At 32.5% G+C, this 20,824-nt stretch overlaps 1 protein-coding gene across 1 annotated transcript in view; it reads right to left on the minus strand.

Moving 5' to 3' along the window:
* Positions 1 to 273: 273 nt before the first annotated feature.
* LOC102809392 (receptor-type tyrosine-protein phosphatase mu-like) overlaps positions 274 to 20,824 on the minus strand; it is a 54,984-nt gene continuing 34,433 nt past the window's right edge. Inside the window, exons 16-32 of the mRNA XM_085504026.1 lie at positions 19,316 to 19,425; positions 18,078 to 18,319; positions 16,086 to 16,179; positions 15,630 to 15,706; positions 15,236 to 15,272; positions 10,029 to 10,126; positions 9,748 to 9,867; positions 9,488 to 9,642; positions 8,508 to 8,643; positions 6,259 to 6,408; positions 5,064 to 5,163; positions 4,124 to 4,206; positions 3,599 to 3,733; positions 3,213 to 3,329; positions 2,687 to 2,844; positions 2,361 to 2,496; positions 274 to 2,095 (exon numbers count right to left, since the gene is read on the minus strand). Of these exons, the coding sequence (XP_085360152.1) occupies positions 2,021 to 2,095; positions 2,361 to 2,496; positions 2,687 to 2,844; positions 3,213 to 3,329; positions 3,599 to 3,733; positions 4,124 to 4,206; positions 5,064 to 5,163; positions 6,259 to 6,408; positions 8,508 to 8,643; positions 9,488 to 9,642; positions 9,748 to 9,867; positions 10,029 to 10,126; positions 15,236 to 15,272; positions 15,630 to 15,706; positions 16,086 to 16,179; positions 18,078 to 18,319; positions 19,316 to 19,425 (2,023 nt within the window). The 3' untranslated portion in view covers positions 274 to 2,020. The remainder of the gene's footprint in view (positions 2,096 to 2,360; positions 2,497 to 2,686; positions 2,845 to 3,212; positions 3,330 to 3,598; positions 3,734 to 4,123; positions 4,207 to 5,063; positions 5,164 to 6,258; positions 6,409 to 8,507; positions 8,644 to 9,487; positions 9,643 to 9,747; positions 9,868 to 10,028; positions 10,127 to 15,235; positions 15,273 to 15,629; positions 15,707 to 16,085; positions 16,180 to 18,077; positions 18,320 to 19,315; positions 19,426 to 20,824) is intronic.

The raw sequence follows: 20,824 nt of genomic DNA on the forward strand, positions 1-20,824 counted from the left end.
CATCAGTTAGACTGGCACATGCGCAATACGTTATGCCGTTCTCTTGGGAGATGTCGTTAAAACACGGATTTTTCCGGCAAATTTTGGCATTCTTACTAGTATGAACGCACACACGCACGAACGCACGAACGAACGAACGGACGAAAGCCAATCTAGAAGCTTTCATCAGACTTCATCTGCGGAGGCTAATGATGATACACAAAGTAGTAGGGTTATGACAGTACGATCTCCATGGTGAAATGGATATTCACCGATCTAAATAAATCTATAGAATTCTAGATTGTCATTCATAAGCATTTATTCTGTTATTTAATATTTTAGAATTATGACATATTGTCACAGGCACACGAGAAAATTAAAATTAACTGTTGATACAGTGATCAAAACATTGGTAATACTTAGGGGGAAATCGAAATCTGTTTATTTGATCATACAAATAAGAAAATTCATGAATGCACTGTATACAATTGAAGCAATACAGACTCCAAAAATGAGTATCTTTGTTATACAGGTTAAGATACAACACATGATAACACACTATATAAGTAAGTACATATATCTTGTATAATGTGAATCTAGTTAACAGTATGATTAAATATATGATTCTGAATATACAGGAAATATTTTTTTTTTTGAATTTTATACAAACATCAAGGCTCATTCATTGCTTTATCTACATCTTTATGTAACATAGTGTGTATTACACCATAAACAATATATTTAACATTCTAAACTTATCTATCGGCTTTATTAACTTTATCAGTTACAAATGTTTTCACTGGGGTTACTGCAGATTAATATAGTGACATTGATTTTAGCTAGCTTGTCTAGGAGGGACAAGGACAAAAATAAACTTCAACTGGCAAATGATGAATTTTGATTTGAATGGGTCATCCACAATATAGTATTGCCCAAAACGATCTCTCAATTAAAAATACATGATCTGTATTAATCTTGGGTCCTCATAAAAATATTGTATTAAAGGTTTCAAACAATGTTATTTGTTTGATATGAGAGGAGGCTTGGCCCAAATGAGTTAGTCTACACAATCCAAATAACATATCAAGTCATTGTAATAGCCTAAACAGATTTCTGCTAGTTATTAAATATGATTCTTAATTATCATCGTAGTCTTGTATATAACTATGTTCATTGTCTGTATTATATAATGAGATTTTATATTGTTTGATAAAATATCTATGTTGGTAGATTAAAAAAATAAAAATTGTCATTTCACAAAATTACACTAGCAAGGTGTCAAAACTGCACACTTGTTGATAATATGTTCAAGTTTGACAAAGATTCAATTGAGTTTGAGTTATTGAAACAAGAAAATAGAACAACCCCACTAACCAACATTATTATACAGTTATGATTATAACGCGATAATGTACGACGTGCCGTAATTTTGCAGAATTGCACTAGGCATTTGCATCCTACCATATTGGGAATTGCGACTTCTAAATAAAGACGGTTACGCACATAAGTGTCCTTTAATAATAAAAACAAACATGGCAGCCCCAGTGTTTGATCGGACACCACAAGGAGAAGTTCGCCAAATCTGTTCAAAACTAATTTCCCTTGATGTATCCTTGGCAAAAACAGATGTATAATAATAAGGTTGCTATTCTTTACACTCCAGCTTCTCTTCAGTCTGCTATACAGCACAAGCTGAATATTTACAAATTAGACATTTGTGTAAATATTATATGCAAGGTAAATAATAAAGTATTTAAATTGATAGAAAGACCAAATAAAATAAATAAAATATAATAAAGATATTATTTAAATCCATATATACATGTACAGCAGACAAGTAGTAACGCAAAATTAATTCAGGTGCATTACAGTCCAATCTAATCATAGCAGACTACCTCATATTCAATCATTCTGTAAACATACTACAGTGGCTTGAAATGAATCTGGTTATTAAGTCAAGTCTGAGGTAAGGGTAACAAGTTGAAACAATCAGAGAATAATAAGCTATGGCCTTGGCTTTCGAGTCTTTGAATCTACTTATTTACTGGAAGTTGGAATATGTATCAAAAGATTCAAAATAATCCAAGATGACATCATGGCAGTATTTATACTGAGCCTGAAAAAGACAAATAAATATGGGTGACGAAATTCGCATAACATGGTAGGAAAGGTTGTAATTTTACATATATCTCTTGGCCAATAAAAACAGTAATATGTAATTACGTACATCACTACAATAGATGTATGGTGTTATGTACAGTCAGAGTATTTGCCGATCTCGAGGATAAACACATTGCCATTCTCATGGAGTGGAGACAATAGAAATGTAATCTCTGGTGTAGTGTTTTTTATCACCAAAAATGTCAATTAATTTGACTTACCATACTTTCTACCATGTGTGGTCGATTAGCTCTGAGTGCTTTCACAGCTTGGAAAATGTCAACCATCTGGTCCACTTTGATTCTATCACAAGTAGACACTGACGCACAATATACACCACAACGACCAATACCATTGCTATAGAGAAATAATACATAAAGCTACATGTTATTAAGTCATTGTCAATTTCCTGCCTCTCTAAACATAAATTGAGATGATACCTGAACAATTTATTTGTATTGTATAGTCACCAGTCCATTACCAGTCTGTTGTTGTCATCCGTCCTGCCTCCCTAAAAATAATTTGAGATGATCCCCGAAATACTTACATGCAGTGAACAGTCACTGGACCATTTCCAGTTTGCTTTTGCCATTTTTCTACCATGGACATCAGATCAACAATGACAGATTTACTTGTTGGGAATTCCTGATCAGCTGGCCAACATGTCACCTGAAACTGCTGAATTATTTGTACTACTCCATTTGCCTGCAAAACAAACACTATGATTATTTTCATCTATTTCAACGTTTTTTTATTCAGTAGCAGACTAAGTTGTTGCTGACACACTTTCACAAGGTGCAAAATTCAATACACAACAATAATTCAAAATTCAATGTTTTAAAATTCAAAATTACTTTCATACCTCATTTAATAAGTCAAGGTTTGGAAAGACAACTGAGTAAGTCAATTGTAATACATTATAGTATAGATTGTACATTGCATGTATGAACCAATTGTTAAATCTAAGCAAGTGATTTAAATCAAATGGCTACAAATTAAGTTACTTTTATAAGACTTTAAACAACTCTTGGCTAAAGATTTATGGTTAGATATGTAATTTCCACTTTACTCACATTTGTCAGATGTATTGTTCTTGTTGTTATATTTTTCATGTTATCAGTTTTCACAGTCTCCAACAGAAATGGTCCACACTGCATAACACCCTCATCAGGCCAGTATTGTCCAAGAGTCTGAAATATACATTACAGGTACTTTATGAACATGTACATATGCAACACATAATTGAAATCCATAAAAGTAGATAGCCCCAGCAAGCTTCTTTGCAGAAAAAAAGCAAACAATGTACAATAAATGTTGAGAAGTGAGTTGGGAATAAATGAATAATTGATAAAATCACTTTGACCCATATGATTGAGAATAACAGATGATTTATAATGCCTTTCTCTGTAGTACTATGATAGTATTTGGTAATGGCATCCGAGTTACAATGAATACATACCATATCATTGTGATTCATATCATTGAGCATAACAATAGATGTTGATTTGTAATCATACACCATTCTCCAAAGATCTACAATAGTATTTGGTAATGGCATCTGAGTTACCATAAATGATTCTTTCACTGTATATGCCTAGGCAGATTTAAAATATTATTATAATTTATATGTAATGTTACATTGAAGATGACTTGAGCAAATCATGGAAATGTGAAAGATATAGATGCAAAATAAACATATGTCCTACTGTAGACTACCTCTTGTAATAAAACCTTGAAAATGTGAAATATGCAGTTAGTTAAATTTCGGTTAAAGTTCCTTGGTTTTCAAAGAAAATATTAAACTTCATTATTAATTTCAATATTCACTTGGTGTTTCTTTTATCGCATTTAGTTGTCAGTTAAAATCAATGAATAGTACTTTATTCACCAGCATTATGCCACAAACATGATACATGTGATAATCCCATAAAATGCAGATTCTTACATGATCGCATTACAAGGAAAATAAAACATAGATACTTACGCTCACAAAGCTTGCATTGATATAGTCAGTTGAAAACTCATCATCATACACTGGTGTCATTAAACGAAGTCGACGACGATCAACTATTGAAATAAAAAAAAACATACATTGTATAACTTCCTTAACAAATGTATGTTATGGGATTAGAGGATATTCATGCTAAGTATAACTATTGAAAATGTCAGTGTTTGATATAGTATTTCATGTATGAGACAAAAGTTTGAAAATGGTGATGCCCAGCTGCCGTCGTTGTCAGGAAAACATTTAGTTTTGTAATGTAGCAAATTTCTGAAAATTTTGTTTGGCTGAATGACTAGCCTCAATTTACATAATAATAATGTAAAGTCCATCTTCAGTTTTTGTATATATTCTATTAGCTCTATTAAAAGATGATATTCAAAAAACTAACAAATACAAAGTAAAACAAAAATTGCATTTTTGTAGATTGATTCTTCAAAATATCACTTATTTTAACACTTCATAATTTACATAAGTGCATACCCTAACAATAGCGCAAATACGGTAGTTATAGATTAGTTATAAAGCGCGCTTCACAAACTCACTATAATAACTATAGAAACATTTACCTATGTTGAACCTATAAAAACGATCAGATTAGACATGTTCAATATCAAATCAAAGAAATGTTAGAAGGAATTCTAGACAAATGAAGCAGAAATATCTTTGGAATAATTAAAAAAAAAAACTATTGTGAAAGCAATCTGATCCAATGTATTGAAGTTTAAAATAATAACACGTATTAAAGTAGAATGCTACACGTAGACACCATGAAGTGCGCTCTTTTCACAGGTTGATCAAGAACAGAAGAAATGTAATGACGTAATACATGTATCTGCATACATATTTTCTGGTAAACCTACAATTGTATAATTGACCTTTATCTAACAATGACTTTGTATAGAATATAGACAGTACTTACATGGTAAGATATTATTAAATCTATTCTTTGCAGAATTTTCTTCGAGTTTTCCTACTTCCCATTCATCTGCTCTGGGTTTACGACTCACTTTGCCAAGATTCTACAAAACACAATGTAGGCCACCATTATTATAAACCTACATATATATATATATATGGGCCAGCTATCATGTTTTATAAAAATGTGAGTTGCGAGTGGGAATCAGCGCGATATGTTGATTGTTGACACAAAATTGAGGGTGATTTAGTAGCTTAACAACAATTATCCCAATGCTAGTGAAATACATTTTTTCAAATTATGTGCAAAAAATGAACGTGTTCCAGATTATCCATTGATAAAACATATCATGTTTTAAAGAGAACCCTTCCAGAACACTTGTACCTTGTTTACCTGGGGTATTTTGTACATACTTTAACTTGAGTATTTGTATATTGGTTACCTAGGGTATGCATAATGTTTACTTGGGATAGAAGTACATTGTTTATCTGAAGTAAATGTACATTGTCTACCTGGAGTATGTTTACATTGTTTACCTGTAGCAGGTGTACATTGTTTACCTGGAGTAGTAGTATATTGTTTACATTGGGTATTTATTTTGCTAGGGTATGTGTACATTGTTTACTTGTGGTGGATGTGAATAGTTTACCTTGTGAAGGTGTACAATGTTACCTGGTGTTATCAGTAGTAGATGTACATTGTTAACCTAGGGATATATTTATCTGGGGTAGATGTACAGTGTTTTTTGGGTAGGTATACATATTTTACCAGTGGTGAGTGTACATAGATTAACTTTAGTTGGTTTACAGAGTTCACCCATGGTAGGGTACATATAGTTGAACTGGGATATGTGATATGTATTCGTGGTAGGTATACATACTTTACAGATGGTAGATGTAAATAGTTTATTTTGGGGAGACGTACATATAGTTTACTTCAGGCATGTGTGCGTATTTTACTTGAGGTAGATGTACAAAGTTTACCCGAGATAGGTTAACATAGTTTACCTAGAAAATAATACCTCTAAAGCCTCCATAATAAAAAACTGAACAATGTAGACATATAAATGCATTCAATCCATATAGCCACTTGGATCAATGAATGCAATAGCTGATTACCAAACACTTCAAATTAATAACTCAAAACAAACATCAAATATGTTTTTAAAGTAGCATTGACACCAGCAATATTTACTAACCTCCCATTGTACTTGCAGTTGTGATTTTTTGGTCTTTCTATCAACTGTCTGTAATTTACCATAAATCTGCCGGAAATCTGATGCTGGAATTGAAGTGTCTCCACATAGGGTAGCTTCCATTACAGCGGTGTGGATAAACTCATATTGCTCCTTGTAAACAAGAAATATAAATATCATTAGACAAGTAGTGTGTAGTGTATGATCTTATATATATAGTTAAAACAAATAATTATTGTACATGTAAAGTTATTACAAGGATACCACAAAGTATACACAAAGACAGTATACAAAGAATATGAATTCATGTTACACAAGTAGAGTTGAACTTTCTTGCATTATGATAATTTGTTTTGAATAATGCACAATCTCGAAAATAACACACTCATTCCACATTGGAAATTCACATTTCCTAATAAGGTAACAATGCAATAATCTATATTCATGCAGCCATCTCGGAAATGACTCAGTCACTCCTTATTTAGAATTCACATTTCTTGATTAGGTAAGGTTGTAATAATCGGTATTTTTAGTTTCATTGAGATCTAGATATAACAGATTGTACACAACTCTAATATTATCTTTTGTTTTTTTTGAAAACATAGGTGTGAATAATAGTGAATGATAGAGAGCGCAACATAACCTAGATGAATAATTAATACCAACTCAAAAAGGCATATAATAGAATAGACTGTCACAATTAGCTAAACGGGTCATAAGATACATTGCATCTGTCACAGTGATCCTGAATGTGAATATTGACGATATAATACAAACTACTTTCACGAAATTGGGAGTTGACTACTCAGTGCCTGGAACACATATCTGTTAAGTTAGGATAAATAGTTGCATGTGATTGTAAAACAGAATCCTATCACGATGGTAAATTGAAGGTATGGAATTTTTGACTAATACAGTGGACCAGTGACATTGTAATTCACACCACATTTCTCTCCATAGTATCTGTATTATAACATATTACAATAGAACAGGATGCAAATTAATATATTAGCATACACTTACCACACAATCAAAACAAGGAAAGAATAGAGTTGATATATTATGCTTTTTGACTGTATGGCTAATTGTTGTACATGTACATGTATGAAAGTCAAACTTGATAAACACTAACCGTGTACCTTAGATTATCTCTAGCAATGATAAGAAGTGCCACACATACACAAGTTTCATACCATTTATGTTTGAAATTAAGCTTATATTTACAAATTACTTATTTTAATCCAACATTTCTGAATAGAATTTAGTGAAAACTAATTGGTTTTGAAATGGTGGATATTTACAGTGACCCCTTGATCAACTTTTCTTCTATTGCAGATACCAGACTAGCTGAATTTGTTTTTTTTTGGTACATTCAATCAAATATTATTTTATAAATTAGCTATATTAGAATACAAATGTCTGTGATTGAAACCGCAAGTATAACATATACAATGTGAGCTGTACCTTGTATGAATTTACACACATGACAACTAGCCACACATTCACTAATTACCTCATATAAAGCGAAATACCTGATGTGATCTCAATTAGATGATTGTAGGCATTACTAACGTCCTTATAGCAACGACTGTCCACTCAAGTCAGTAAAATAGAATGATATAAAGCAGTAAGTAAAGCAGAATATTAATTACTGCATTATTTGCAAGAAGAGAAAGGAATCATTAAAAAGAATAGTGTCATAGAATTATTCAGTTAAAGTAAGTCAATACGGCAGATAAAAAATAATCTATACGTGTACATTGTATATCCCCACACATACTTGCTCCTACTTGAATATGTACAATACATGCAATACACATGATTATATTAACATTGTATCTGAGATCCTGCTTAAAGTTATTTTGCGTAAACAGAACTATAATGTGAATAAGTCACTGACAGTAAACTGAAACAGCCATTTTGAATCAGAACCTGACTAATAATGTACATAACATGTGAAAAGGTTGATTAAAATTTGGAATTTTGGAATGACGGAAACACTTTATTTGAATTTGATGTATAAAAAAATGCACTAGAGTACCATAATATTCAATCTATGAACCAAATTGACTAAGCATGACCGCGACCAAGAATTCTGGAGTTGCTTGATTATGATCATTTTTAAGCTTTACACCAAGGTGTCATTATGTCTAGCTCACGTACTAAAATTTAAACAATTACAGGGGTAGATATTAAAGAATATATATTCAGAGAGTATACAATCATAAAGAGTAGACAGATTTAACACTTACTGCTGTTTGAACAAAGTTCATTCTGTTTTCTCTCCCTCTTTTCACAAAGTTGAAGACATCAATACATCCCTCAGCCTTGGCCATTTTTAGCATAGAATCAATGGATATAAATGATCCAGTTCGACCAACACCAGCACTGCCGAACAATCAAACATGTTGTTTAACTTTTAACATGTGGTATGTGTTTTATAAGAAACAAATAAAAATTATACATGGTAGTAGACAAAAAGAGCATCTCATTTTATACAAAGCAGATCAAGAGAAGTACACAATAGCAAGTATAGGTAGACTGAAGTTGATATTAGATTTAAAAACATAGTTAAAAAAGACTTGCCCTGTATATGTAAGGGTGGTTAGAACATAACAAATGTTTGGGATATCATTACATATGTGGGACAGGTCACAACATAAGATGGAGAGATAAAGTACAAAGGCAAGGGGATGTCACTGCATAAGGTGGGTAAAATTATATCATAGAGTGGGGAAGGTCATCTATGCATACATATATGTGTGTAAGTTTGATTTTAATCACCAAATTAGAATGTAGGAAAAAAAGAGTAACAATTTGAAGTAATTCAAAAGCAGGTGTAATGTACGTATTATGTACAGCAACACAGAAACCAAAGTTAAATTACCTGACCTTTATATTCACAAAATTAATACTATTATTTATCATGAACTTCAACAAAGTTTACCAATCAACCTGATCAGATTAGTTAAATTGCTAGAAATCATGATTACACAACCCTCCCTATTTAAATTTGTTTAGCCCTAACTACCACCACTGTCCACAATCAGCGAACAGATCTAGTAGATGTTTGTTAAACACTGACAAATTAATGACCAAAATGTTAAAGAGCCCCCTCTATAACAATAGACAGAATAAAACAACGCTGAAAATGTAATATGATCAAGTAATAAGGCACTCTATAGCAGTTTAAGTGCAAATTCATTGACAACACACTGTATATATCACCTACCTACAATGTACTACCATAGGTCCACTCTTGACATCATGAACTGAATTAATATGTTGCAATACAGCAAGTACACCAGTAGCATATATCGGTACACCCATATCAGGCCAGACAGTGAAATGAAACTGTTTTACTTCATGTTCCTGGTCAGAGTTCTCCTGCACATAAAAAAGGATACATATACAACATAGTATGAAAGTGGTGTCACCTCAAAATAAAAAAAAATGGTCAGCTATATTACTGTGTCAGCAGAATACACGTACTTGTTTCACATTGATTGTTCTCAGGAAGTAGTCAGGAAATTGTTCAGATTTCACAAGCGTTACAGATATGGAGCCATATTTCTTGCTGCCCTTGTCTGGCCAGTACTGAATACACTTGATCTAATGTACAATGGGAATGATTAATGTTAAAAAGTTTTAGAATGCAGTAGTCCTGTTTTAAAGCGTGTGCTCATTTGCAAATTAAATGAAATAGTGTTTGTTGGTATTTCTTCACCTACATTTTGAAAGTTCAACATCAGTTACTGTAGATCTACACATACCTTCCCACCTTCTGATAGGTTGGTTGCCATTAAAATTGTGGCAACATTTTCTTTTAGTACCATTCTCCAAAAGTCTTTAATAGTTATATCATTTGTTCCTAAAATAATAATTACAATGATGACATAAAGTTTACAGTGTTGTGTAACTTACTTCAGTTTAAATAAATAGAATTGCAGCAACACATTACATTTAAAGACACACAGGAACATGTACATTGACAGTACAAATCAAAGAAAGCTTAGAAAGAACTCCCATATGGAGACACATTAAATATAATTCGAAATTACTTGTACTGAAAGCTGAAAACTAATTATGCAAATCAGAAAATTAATATAAACAGATTTGAGTGTAAAACTAATGAGGTCTGCGCAATGTAACAGAAAATCTATGTACCAAGTTTTATCGAAATGTGATTAGAACCAACAAATTATGAATTATTATGCTAATTAGGGAATTAATGTGAACAGATTTTTATCCAAACTAATAAGGTTTCGACATTGTCCTAGAGCATCTTTGCACTAAGTTTCATTGAGATAGAGTAATTAGTACTTCAGATATCAGTGTGATAGCTTAAAATGTATTAATTATATGCAAATTAGGTAATTAATATGCACATATTTTAACCCACAATTATCCAGGTATGTCCAGTTACTAATAAAAATATAAATTAATCCTAAACTAAAGTATTGCGTTAGTGGTCCCCATCGGTTTCTGAATACGGCACTGTTGTCATTGAATCTGTCAAAATGTTTTTTCTAAATAAAACACTTTTTTTAATTTTACAAATGAATAGTCTGAAAGAGGATACTTTTCCGTCTTGTCTACAATCATATATAAATTGTTTTGCAATGATTATACTGTAATTCAAAATAGTCTGAGGATCCAGTAATGATAATATCATTTTTCAACTGTAAATGCATGTTACTAGGTTTGTTCCACCATTTGACGAAGTCTGTCTAAAACAATTTTACAGGGGTGCAATCTCAAAATGTTTGAAAAACAGTTTTACTATGCACATTGCAAAAACTACACTTGTCACTATTTTTAATTTTCCATTTGTGTAACCAATAATTAGCAAGAAAATTGTATCCTGAAAAATGTTCGTGTATGAATATATTGCTACTACATGTGGAAGCTGAACTATTTCATCGCAGTTAATATTTTTATTTTCAAGATACCAACAGAATTAGAATATCTTTGTTTCAGAAGTTTCAAGGAAATGCGATTTGAATGCATAGATGTTAGTTGGATACTTTGTCGATCATTAGCCTGCAGAATTTTTGTTCGTTTTGCTATATTGATCAATGAAACCCAAAGACACAAATTATTAAATTTAACTCCTCTTTGTACCCATATTTCAAAAGGAACTATAACACCGTTACTGTAAAACAAATCTTGAAAATACCATATTCCAGCTCGTATAATGCTTCTGTTGAAGATCGGCTTATTATTAATAAGTACATTTATATTGTTCCATACAAAGCAAGACTCGCTACCAGAATGTGTTTGTGACCGGGAAAATAACATTTCTGTATAATAAATTGGTAGGTCCTTAAAATATTTAACATCATAATTACATAATAAAAATAGTTGTAAATTACCATATTTATGCATATAATTGTGGAGATATGAACAATCCTGGTAAGACACTAAGTGTCGTTTCAACCACATGATTTGTGATGATGCAATCATGGTTGGCAAGTGCGGAGCTCTTGAACCACCCCCATCAAGATCCAGATTAATACATCTTTACGCACCTTTTCGTTTTTGTTAGCCCAAATAAAACGGAAAATAATGCTTTTCATTTGTTTGACATAGCTTCGGTTTTGTCATTATTAATTTTAAGACCAGACATTTTTCCAAAGCATTTTATCACGGAAATTAACGGTACTATCCGCATATTGCGTCAATTTGATTACATCATTGTGAATATGAATACCTTTAATGCCATTGTTATTTCTAATTGCAATCGCCATAAGTTAGACTGCGATCAAAAATAGGTAAGGCGATAATGAATCTCCTTGTCTAGTGCCTCTATTGATATTAAAAAAAACAGAGCTAACCCCATTGTTCATAATGCAACTAGAAATGTTTTTATATATACATCTGACCCAGTTAATGAAGGATGGATCAAAATTAAATTTCTCGACCGCCGGATTTAAAAAAGAACAATTAATCGAATCAAACGCCTTCTGGAAATCTATGCATAAAAGAACGCCGGGAATGTTATTATATTTGATGTGGTCTAAAACGTCCACAATAGTACGAATCGTTTCCCCAATATAACGCCCCTGAACGTAGGCAATCTGGTTCTCGTGAATAATGTGAGGTAGAAACTTGGATATCCGTTTTGCCTGAGCCTCCAATCCTATCTCATGATCAACATTTAAGAGAAAAATAGGGCGCCAATTATGCAGCTTTTAACGGTCTTTTCCCTTCTTGTCAATCAGAGTTATTACAACTTGCTTCCAAGAATTACCAAGTTCTCCTTTTGTGTGACCTTCGTTCAAACTGTCAACTACAAACTCTTCAAACCAAGACCAAACCTTTAAGTAAAACTCAACAGTAATACAATCATTGCCCGGAGAGGTGCAGTTGGCAGTTCTTTGAGTGCACAAAAACACTCCTGAATCGACAGTTTGCCTTTGCACAGATCGCGGTTCGATAAAGATAATTTGGGGATTTTATAATTAGACATAAAGTTATTTAACGAATCGGACATGCAGGGATCTCCTGCTTTGTAAAGGTCAGTATAATACATTTTGGCTTCATTAAGAATTTTTCCTGGATCATGATGATTTTTTTTTTCAAATGGCAAAAAGTACCTATTACTTTTCCCCGTATTCATGCCACTGAGCTTGTGCTCGTAACATTAATTCGTTCATTTTATAATTTTCAATTTCATCTAATCGCTGTTTAATATTAGTCATTTTGGTTACGATTTCCTCACTGACCTTACTGTCATTTGAGGAATCAAGAAACAATTCTAGATCATGATATTATGACTCTAAGTTTAATTCGCTTTCTCTCCTGTGTTTAGCCTTTTCTTTGGAATATTTTTGACTGAATTGTCTAATTTTGTATTTCATAATTTCCCATTTCGTTCTTTTATCCGTGATATTCCCGAATTCTTCTCGCCAACCACTTTTTTTCCCGCTCCAAGGCGTTAATATACTCTTCTTCATTTAATAGAGAAGGGTTCATTTTCCAGTACCCCAACCCCTTTTACAGTGATCCAAATGTTTATCGCAAGGGTAATGAGGGAATGGTCAGATTTAATTGCCGCAAGAATATCAGATGTCCCAACCAAATCTTGGAGATCCTCAGAAGCAAGCCAATAATTGACTACTGTGAACGATCGGACTGCCACCTCTCCAGCTATATCCCCTAACAAATGGATGTTTATCTCTCCAGATGTCTTGCAACTCAAAATCATTGATAATGACTTTTAATTTAGCGCATGTTCTATCTTTAGTCCCCCCCCATCGTTGTTACTTCCCCCCTTTTTGTCAATGTTTGGATTCAGCACCACATTAAAATCCCCACCAATAATAATTCTGTCTTCGCTAGTAAAATTACATTCATTCATTATATTATAAACATCAGTGAAAAATTTGATTGACCTCCAAATTGGGGTAGTAAATATTGACAAATGAAAGGGGCATACGCCAATTTCAAGACGCACGTAGATAAACCGACCACTTTTGTCAACAACGGAGTTCTTGACACTGATGTCAAAATGTTTTCGAAAGACAACCATAACCCCTCGACTATGACTGTTACCATGCAAGAAAATGACATCACCACCCCAATCATTCCGCGAAGTATGTTCCACCTGTTTTGTACTGTATGTTTCTTGAAGAAAAATTATATCTGCCTTTTTTTCCTGCAGATATTTCAAAAACGATTTACGTTTTTTGTTGGAGTTAAGCCCTTATATTGAGGGAAAGCATCTTGAAATTTAAGTTATCACCCATTGTCATAATTTATGTAGCAAGGAAAATATATTGAAGCCACTAAAATGCCCACAACTTTGCATAAATAGAAATAGGTACTGTTGACAAAAACAAAACAAAAAGAAAGGAAAAGACATAAGTAACACAAACTGACGAAAAACATACAAACGTAGACGTCCATACCCAAACGCAAACAAAAGACATTTGAATACCTCACAAAATAGTGCTCTCACAGATGCGTAGTAATTAAAATACTCAACCCTAGGATAGGAATGTCAAGCCTTAGTTACAGTAGTTTTTCGTTACTTTATCACATTATGTCTTGTATAATTGTCTCTCAATGAATGATAAGTACAGTGATATCAGTAACTTAATTATGCAAATTAGGTTATTAATTTGCACAAATATTTATCCTAAAACTAATCAGGTCTCTGCATAGTCCTAAAAGATCTATGTACCAAGTTTCATTGAAAAGTGATGATTAGTACTTCGATATTTAGATATTCATGAATTAGATATTCATGGAAAAGCTGAAAATTAACTAATTATGCACATAAGTGATTAATAACCAAAAAAATTTATCCCAAAACAATCAATCTCTACATAGTCCTTGAGTATCTAAGTACCAAGTTTCATTGAAATGTTATGCTCACTACTTGAAATACCAAAAGCTGAAAATTAATTAATTATGTAAATTAGGTAATTAATATGTACTGATATTACCCTAAAAACTATCAGGTCTGTGCAGTGTCCTATGACAACTATGTACCAAGTTTCATTGAAGTGTTATGATTAGTACTTGATATATTAGTGGAAAAACCGAAAATTTACTAATCATTATGCAAATTAAATAATTTGTATGCATGGATATTTAGCCAAAAAACTAATCAAAACCTAGCATTAGTTCAGAGCATCTATGTACCAAGTTTCATCAAAATCCAATGAGTGGTTGTTTAGATATCGATGGAACAGTCATGGAACAGCTAACAATTAGCTAATTATCATGCAAATTAGGTAATTAATATGCATGGATTTTTACTGAAACCCAATCAAATCTGCGCATTGGCCCAAGGCATCTATGCACCAAGTTTGATCAAAAACCGATGTATGGTTCTTGAGATAGCAGAGGAACAGACAGACACACACATACAGACACACTAACTGCAAAGACTCCCATTGTGTGCTTCACACATGGAAGTGAAATAGAGCTCCTACATAGGAAGGAGATTGGTTACAAAAGCCAAGCTTACCTTGGGTGGCAATGTATGCATTATTTTTCTGGTAACCCTGTCATTAAAAAAATAAGTCAAATATTCAGATTCTATAATCAGCAGTATATGTCATACTTACTACATGTACAATGTAAAGTACAGACCCAGCGTAACTTAACATTTACCTAACTTTACATGCAGCTCGATCGTTTTTTAAACCCATCATATATCTAAATTATGCCAAATATATCTCATATACTAGTAAGAAGTGGGTCAATACTACAAGAAATAAGTTGGAAATTTTGATAACAATTGTAGGTTTTCTAAAGAGGCAAAGCGAGTTGATAGCCAGCTCTGGAGTTAAATTACGCTCTGACTGTAATTTATATTGTCAATATTGAATCTTAACAATTCTAATAATGTAGGTACTCACATCAATATAGTTAGCATTGATATAATCCGAATTGGGGTCATCGTTAATCACATCCAATACCACTCTAGAATGATCATCTATATTGAAAAATTAAATAAAGTTAATCAAAAGAAACACAAACTAACCACTAGATAAGACTACCTGCATATACATGTACGGCAGAGATGCATAACCAGATGACTAGTATGTTTTGGCACAGTTTCACTGAATTTATTATGTTGAATATTGAAAATATCAATGATATATGTGGCTGTAAAGTGACATACTATGTTTAGGCAACATGTTTCATCAAATATTTAGAAAAAAACATACAAGTGAGAGGTATTGAAACAAAAAAAAATCAGTTAATAACATAATTTCGCTTTATTCACAGTGCAAGCAAAGTAAAAAAAAAAACAACCAATAAAAACCCAAACGCACAAAGAAGTGTTCTCCCTAAACAACCTATATACTCACAAGAAAGAACATTACGAAATCTGTTCTTTGATTTGTTCTCTGGAATCCTGGCAGCTTCATAGGAAATTTCCGTATTTTCGCTTTTAGGCAACAACTGAAAATAAAAAATAACATTTAAGATGTCAGTAATTGTTACCATTCTAATATTATATCTATGTATATATAAGACATATCGTGGATTTCATATATGAAATATTCCAGACTGCCTATGTACCAAGTGACATTTGAATACGTTAATCAATATTTCAAGCATAGACTAATCAGAACTGTAAACCAAATTTAAACTCTTAATATGTATGGACATGACTCTAACACTAATTATGTCTGCACATTACTCCAAGCTCAGAGGTTTTAAGATTTTGCTGAAATAAAATAATTTTCTCAATTTCTGACAACAGATTCTATGATGTCATACTTTACCCATAATCCTTTGCTTGAGAATCAAAATGGCTGACTACATAATACCGATGAAAAGTTGAATATCTAGAGAATGAAAACTGATATAAAAAAGTGTAAATTGCATTCTCCTACATTTGTGGAGCTTTTTCTTTAGGGGTCATTATGTTGTTTGGATTGAGGTTCCCTTTAATATCTAAATTAACTACTTAATATGCATGGACATCGCCCTATTATCACAAGGTACCAAATTTGATCATTTTTGAAATTTTGCAAGCATATGAAGTAACATAATCAATATGCAAATTAGCTATTTATTATGCACTGACATGGTTCAAAAACTAAATTTGTCTGTATTATCACAATGTACAAATGTACTAAATTTGAGCAAAATCCATTCATCAGTTTTAAGATTATGCATACACAGTCCCAAATGAAATAATTATAATGCACAGACAAGACCCCAAACTAAAGTCTGCATATTTACTCAAGGAACTTGTATACTAAATTTGATAAAAATTCGCAGAGAACTTTTTGAGATTTTCCTTTAAAAGGCTGAAATGAGATAATTAGCTATTTAATATGCACAGACATGACCCTAAAAGCTATCCATGACTGTGAATGACACCTTGGTACCTAAAGTATACACTAAATGTAGTTTGTTCAAACTCCCATCAGAATTAAGTTTTTGAGTCGATAAAAGAAATTAATAATAAACTAATAGTAGTTACTCAAAATATAATGCATTTTCTTAACAGAAATACAATCAAAGTCAGCTATAGCTGTATGAACAACATCAAAGATACCATCAACAAGAAAAACAAACACCAACTCGCGACCGAAAATAACACTATGACTGACGAAACGAAAGCTAACAAGTTATGCAATTGCCAGAAAAAAACACAAAAAAAACATGTCCACTAGACGGGAAGTGTTTGCAGTCTGGCATCGTATACAAAGCGGATGTTACGCGTTTAGACAAACACACCAGCGAAACGTACGTCGGACTTACTGGTAATGAGTTCAAAACAAGATACAGAAACCACACGGCCTCATTTCGCAACCACGGCTCCAGAAGTGCAACGGAACTAAGTAAACACGTCTGGTCATTCAAAGAGAAATATTTTGAATATAAAATACAATGGAAAATTCTTGCTCGCTGTAGCCCGTATAATTGCTCCAGCATTTTGTGTTTGGAGAAAAATTTATCATAATTTTTAGACCCCACCACTAAACAAAAGAGTGAGGTACTTGTACCTTACAAAACAGTGCTGTCGAGTTTCAATATTCATGTAGTTGCGTATTAACTAAAGTATACACTAAATGTAGTTTGTTCAAATTCCCATCAGAATTAAGTTTTCGAGTCGATAAAAGAAATTAATAATAAACTAATAGTAGTTACTCAAAATATAATGCATATTCTTCAGCTGATTCTAAGCATGTTTTATAGGCAACGTATTTTAAATGCATTATAATTAGTTATAAATAAATGTATATAAAATGCATTATATTCTATTCCGATTTGGTAAAGATACTCCAAACTTTGTATAAGATTATATCCTGATATTATATACATGGTAATAAAATATAGCATACCTTAAATTGTGCAACAAAATCGTTTTCTTCTCGTTTCTTAATAACATAATCAGCCAAATCTTTAACTTGAATTGTGTACTGCGAGTTATGTATTGGCTTGGCTTTAGGTTTTGGCTTTGGAGGAAGACTCCTTGGCTTGGTTGGTTCGGTTGGTTCAGGAGTTGGCACTTTTGTTGGCGTGATAGTTATATTCATATATTGAGATTCACCAGTTTCTTTATCTGTGAAAGGTGTAATATTATCTATGTAGGAAAGATTAACAAGAACAATAATTTAGCAGTAAGGTCACACAAAGTGTAACGAGAACATAAACAAAGAAAAGAATTGAGAGATCATAATTAACACAATTAACAAATAATACAACAATAGGCCTCTAAAAATGAAGAAATGAACCTGTAGTACGTATATATATAATATCATAACAACCGGACTTTCGGTTTCCAACAGGAGGTCAAAAATATAACTTTTTAGCAACAATTATAAAAATATTTATGTAGATACGAAAGTCGATTATTCCAAAACAAAAGTGCTCAATACAAAGTATATGTAGAACGGGTAGAATACGGTGATATAGGAATTAATACGCAACTACACGAGTATTGAAACTCGACAGCACCGACAGTACCTCACACACTATAATATCCCGGATGAAGAAATAAACATCATCGCCCACGCCAAACAAACGTTGTTAATACACAATCAATCGTACTTGTACCTTACAAAACAGTGCTGTCGAGTTTCAATATTCATGTAGTTGCGTATTAATTCCTCTCTCTCTACATATATATATATAATATGTAAGCAATCGGAATTGCGGTTTTCAACAAGTCAAAAATATAACTTTTTACAAAAAATGACAAAACAAATCATCGAAATTAGGGAGTTGAAGATATCGTTATAAATATGAACAAATTCGACGGAGGTACAGTGTGTATACCTATATGTATAGTATCAAAGCAATCGGACTTGCTGTTTTCGACAAGAAATCAGAAAGATCACTTCTTACCAAAAATATTGACCAAAATTAGAGAATTAAAGATTTCATCAAGATGTAGTCAAAAAAGTAAAAATATTGATATAGACGCCAGACAGTCATTCATATGACAAAGTCGACAACGGAGCAAAAATAGATTGAAACAATGTATATATACTATATAAACAATGCCAAGGGTTGGATGAATTAATCACAGTGAAAAATCACAATGTCCAGGATATTTTAACATGGGCAACGATCTTACCCCTTTCTGAGCTTGTTATCATAGTATCCACATTTACATAAGCATTCTCTGATAGTACATTGTGGCCACTTGCTTCATGTTCATTACTTCTTTTCTGTTTTCTTAGACGCCTAATATTTAATAACAAAGAAAAACGAACATCAACACTGCAATATTATATTATGCAATATTAAATAAATAACACATTACATTACATTACATGTGACAGTAATTTTCACTTTTATTAAATTAATAGTTCATAATACTAACAGTCAATACTACCAACAACTTGCCAAAAAATTCTAAAAGATTGACAAATTACAATAAACATATCGGCCATAATGATACACATGGGAGAGCTATTTTGACTATTTTGGTTATTATGAGAATCATACAGTGATTATATCAACAGTAGCTATCAAAAGTTGGTGCAGTCGTATACTGCATGGCTGAGTCTATACGTGCATGTGCTATATTCTCGTAATGATTTCATGTTTATACCTCTTTCTGCTTGTAGTTATAATTAATAATTTAACTGCTCAAACTGTCAGTGTAATCATCTACATTTAGTGATAAAATGCTATTGTTGCTCTATCCAATGTAAACAAAAATTAAGTATTTGAATGTTCGTACATATTTTATAGATGTAGTAGTGTTAGTGTAATGAAATACATGTAATTATATTATCAGAAGCGTCATGCTTAACCATTTCAACCTTTATATTTTATGAAAACCGCGACTTTACCCTAAACAAGCGACCTTGCGGTTGGTAGAGCTCCACTGTAATTGACAAGTACAGAGGGCAGTTACTAGGTGGACAGGAGAAGTGGAATCTATGAAATTTTAGTAATTGTGGCAATGGTCAGTGGAAGAGCATATCCCGTTAGAGGAAACATATTTGTGTATGTAATGTAATTGAAGTTGAAACATGAAATTGTTGTAACTATTATCAGAATATATTTTTTCTTTATTTGGTTACTGTACATGTGACTGAATTGACATGTGATCTTGAGATGACCCTGACCCTTCCTTGAAAGATCTTAACAGAGGCATGACCTCCTGTTCCCAATACACTCCAATGCAATCAATATGTGACCTTCAGATGACCCTGACCGGGGGCCTTCAGATGACCCTGACCCAGCCTTGAAGATTTTTGGGGAGGTGTTTTAGTTCCTCCCACACTCACTGTTCAGTATCACCCACATAAAAGCAGCAAACATAAAAACCTTGACCTTAACCTGCACTTGAGCATTTCTGGAAAATATTGGCCCATCCAGTTCATTTTCCAAGACAATGTGTACTGGGAAAGCCTAGCTTCCAACTGATATAATTGTCTACTGGAGTCCATGCATTATACATAGCCCATATATATGAGAAAGTGAAAAAATCCCCAATAAAAAATCATAACTTCCACAAAAATAAAGATATCTTCGCCAAATGAACAAACTTGAGAGGGACTAGTCCAGGTGTCTACATTATGGATTTCTAAGCAATGTGGCAGGTGGTTTTGGAGAAGAAGTAGAAAATGCG

The sequence above is a fragment of the Saccoglossus kowalevskii genome, chromosome 9 (assembly GCF_978046115.1).
Source record: "Saccoglossus kowalevskii chromosome 9, keSacKowa6.1, whole genome shotgun sequence".
Lineage (NCBI taxonomy): Eukaryota > Metazoa > Hemichordata > Enteropneusta > Harrimaniidae > Saccoglossus > Saccoglossus kowalevskii.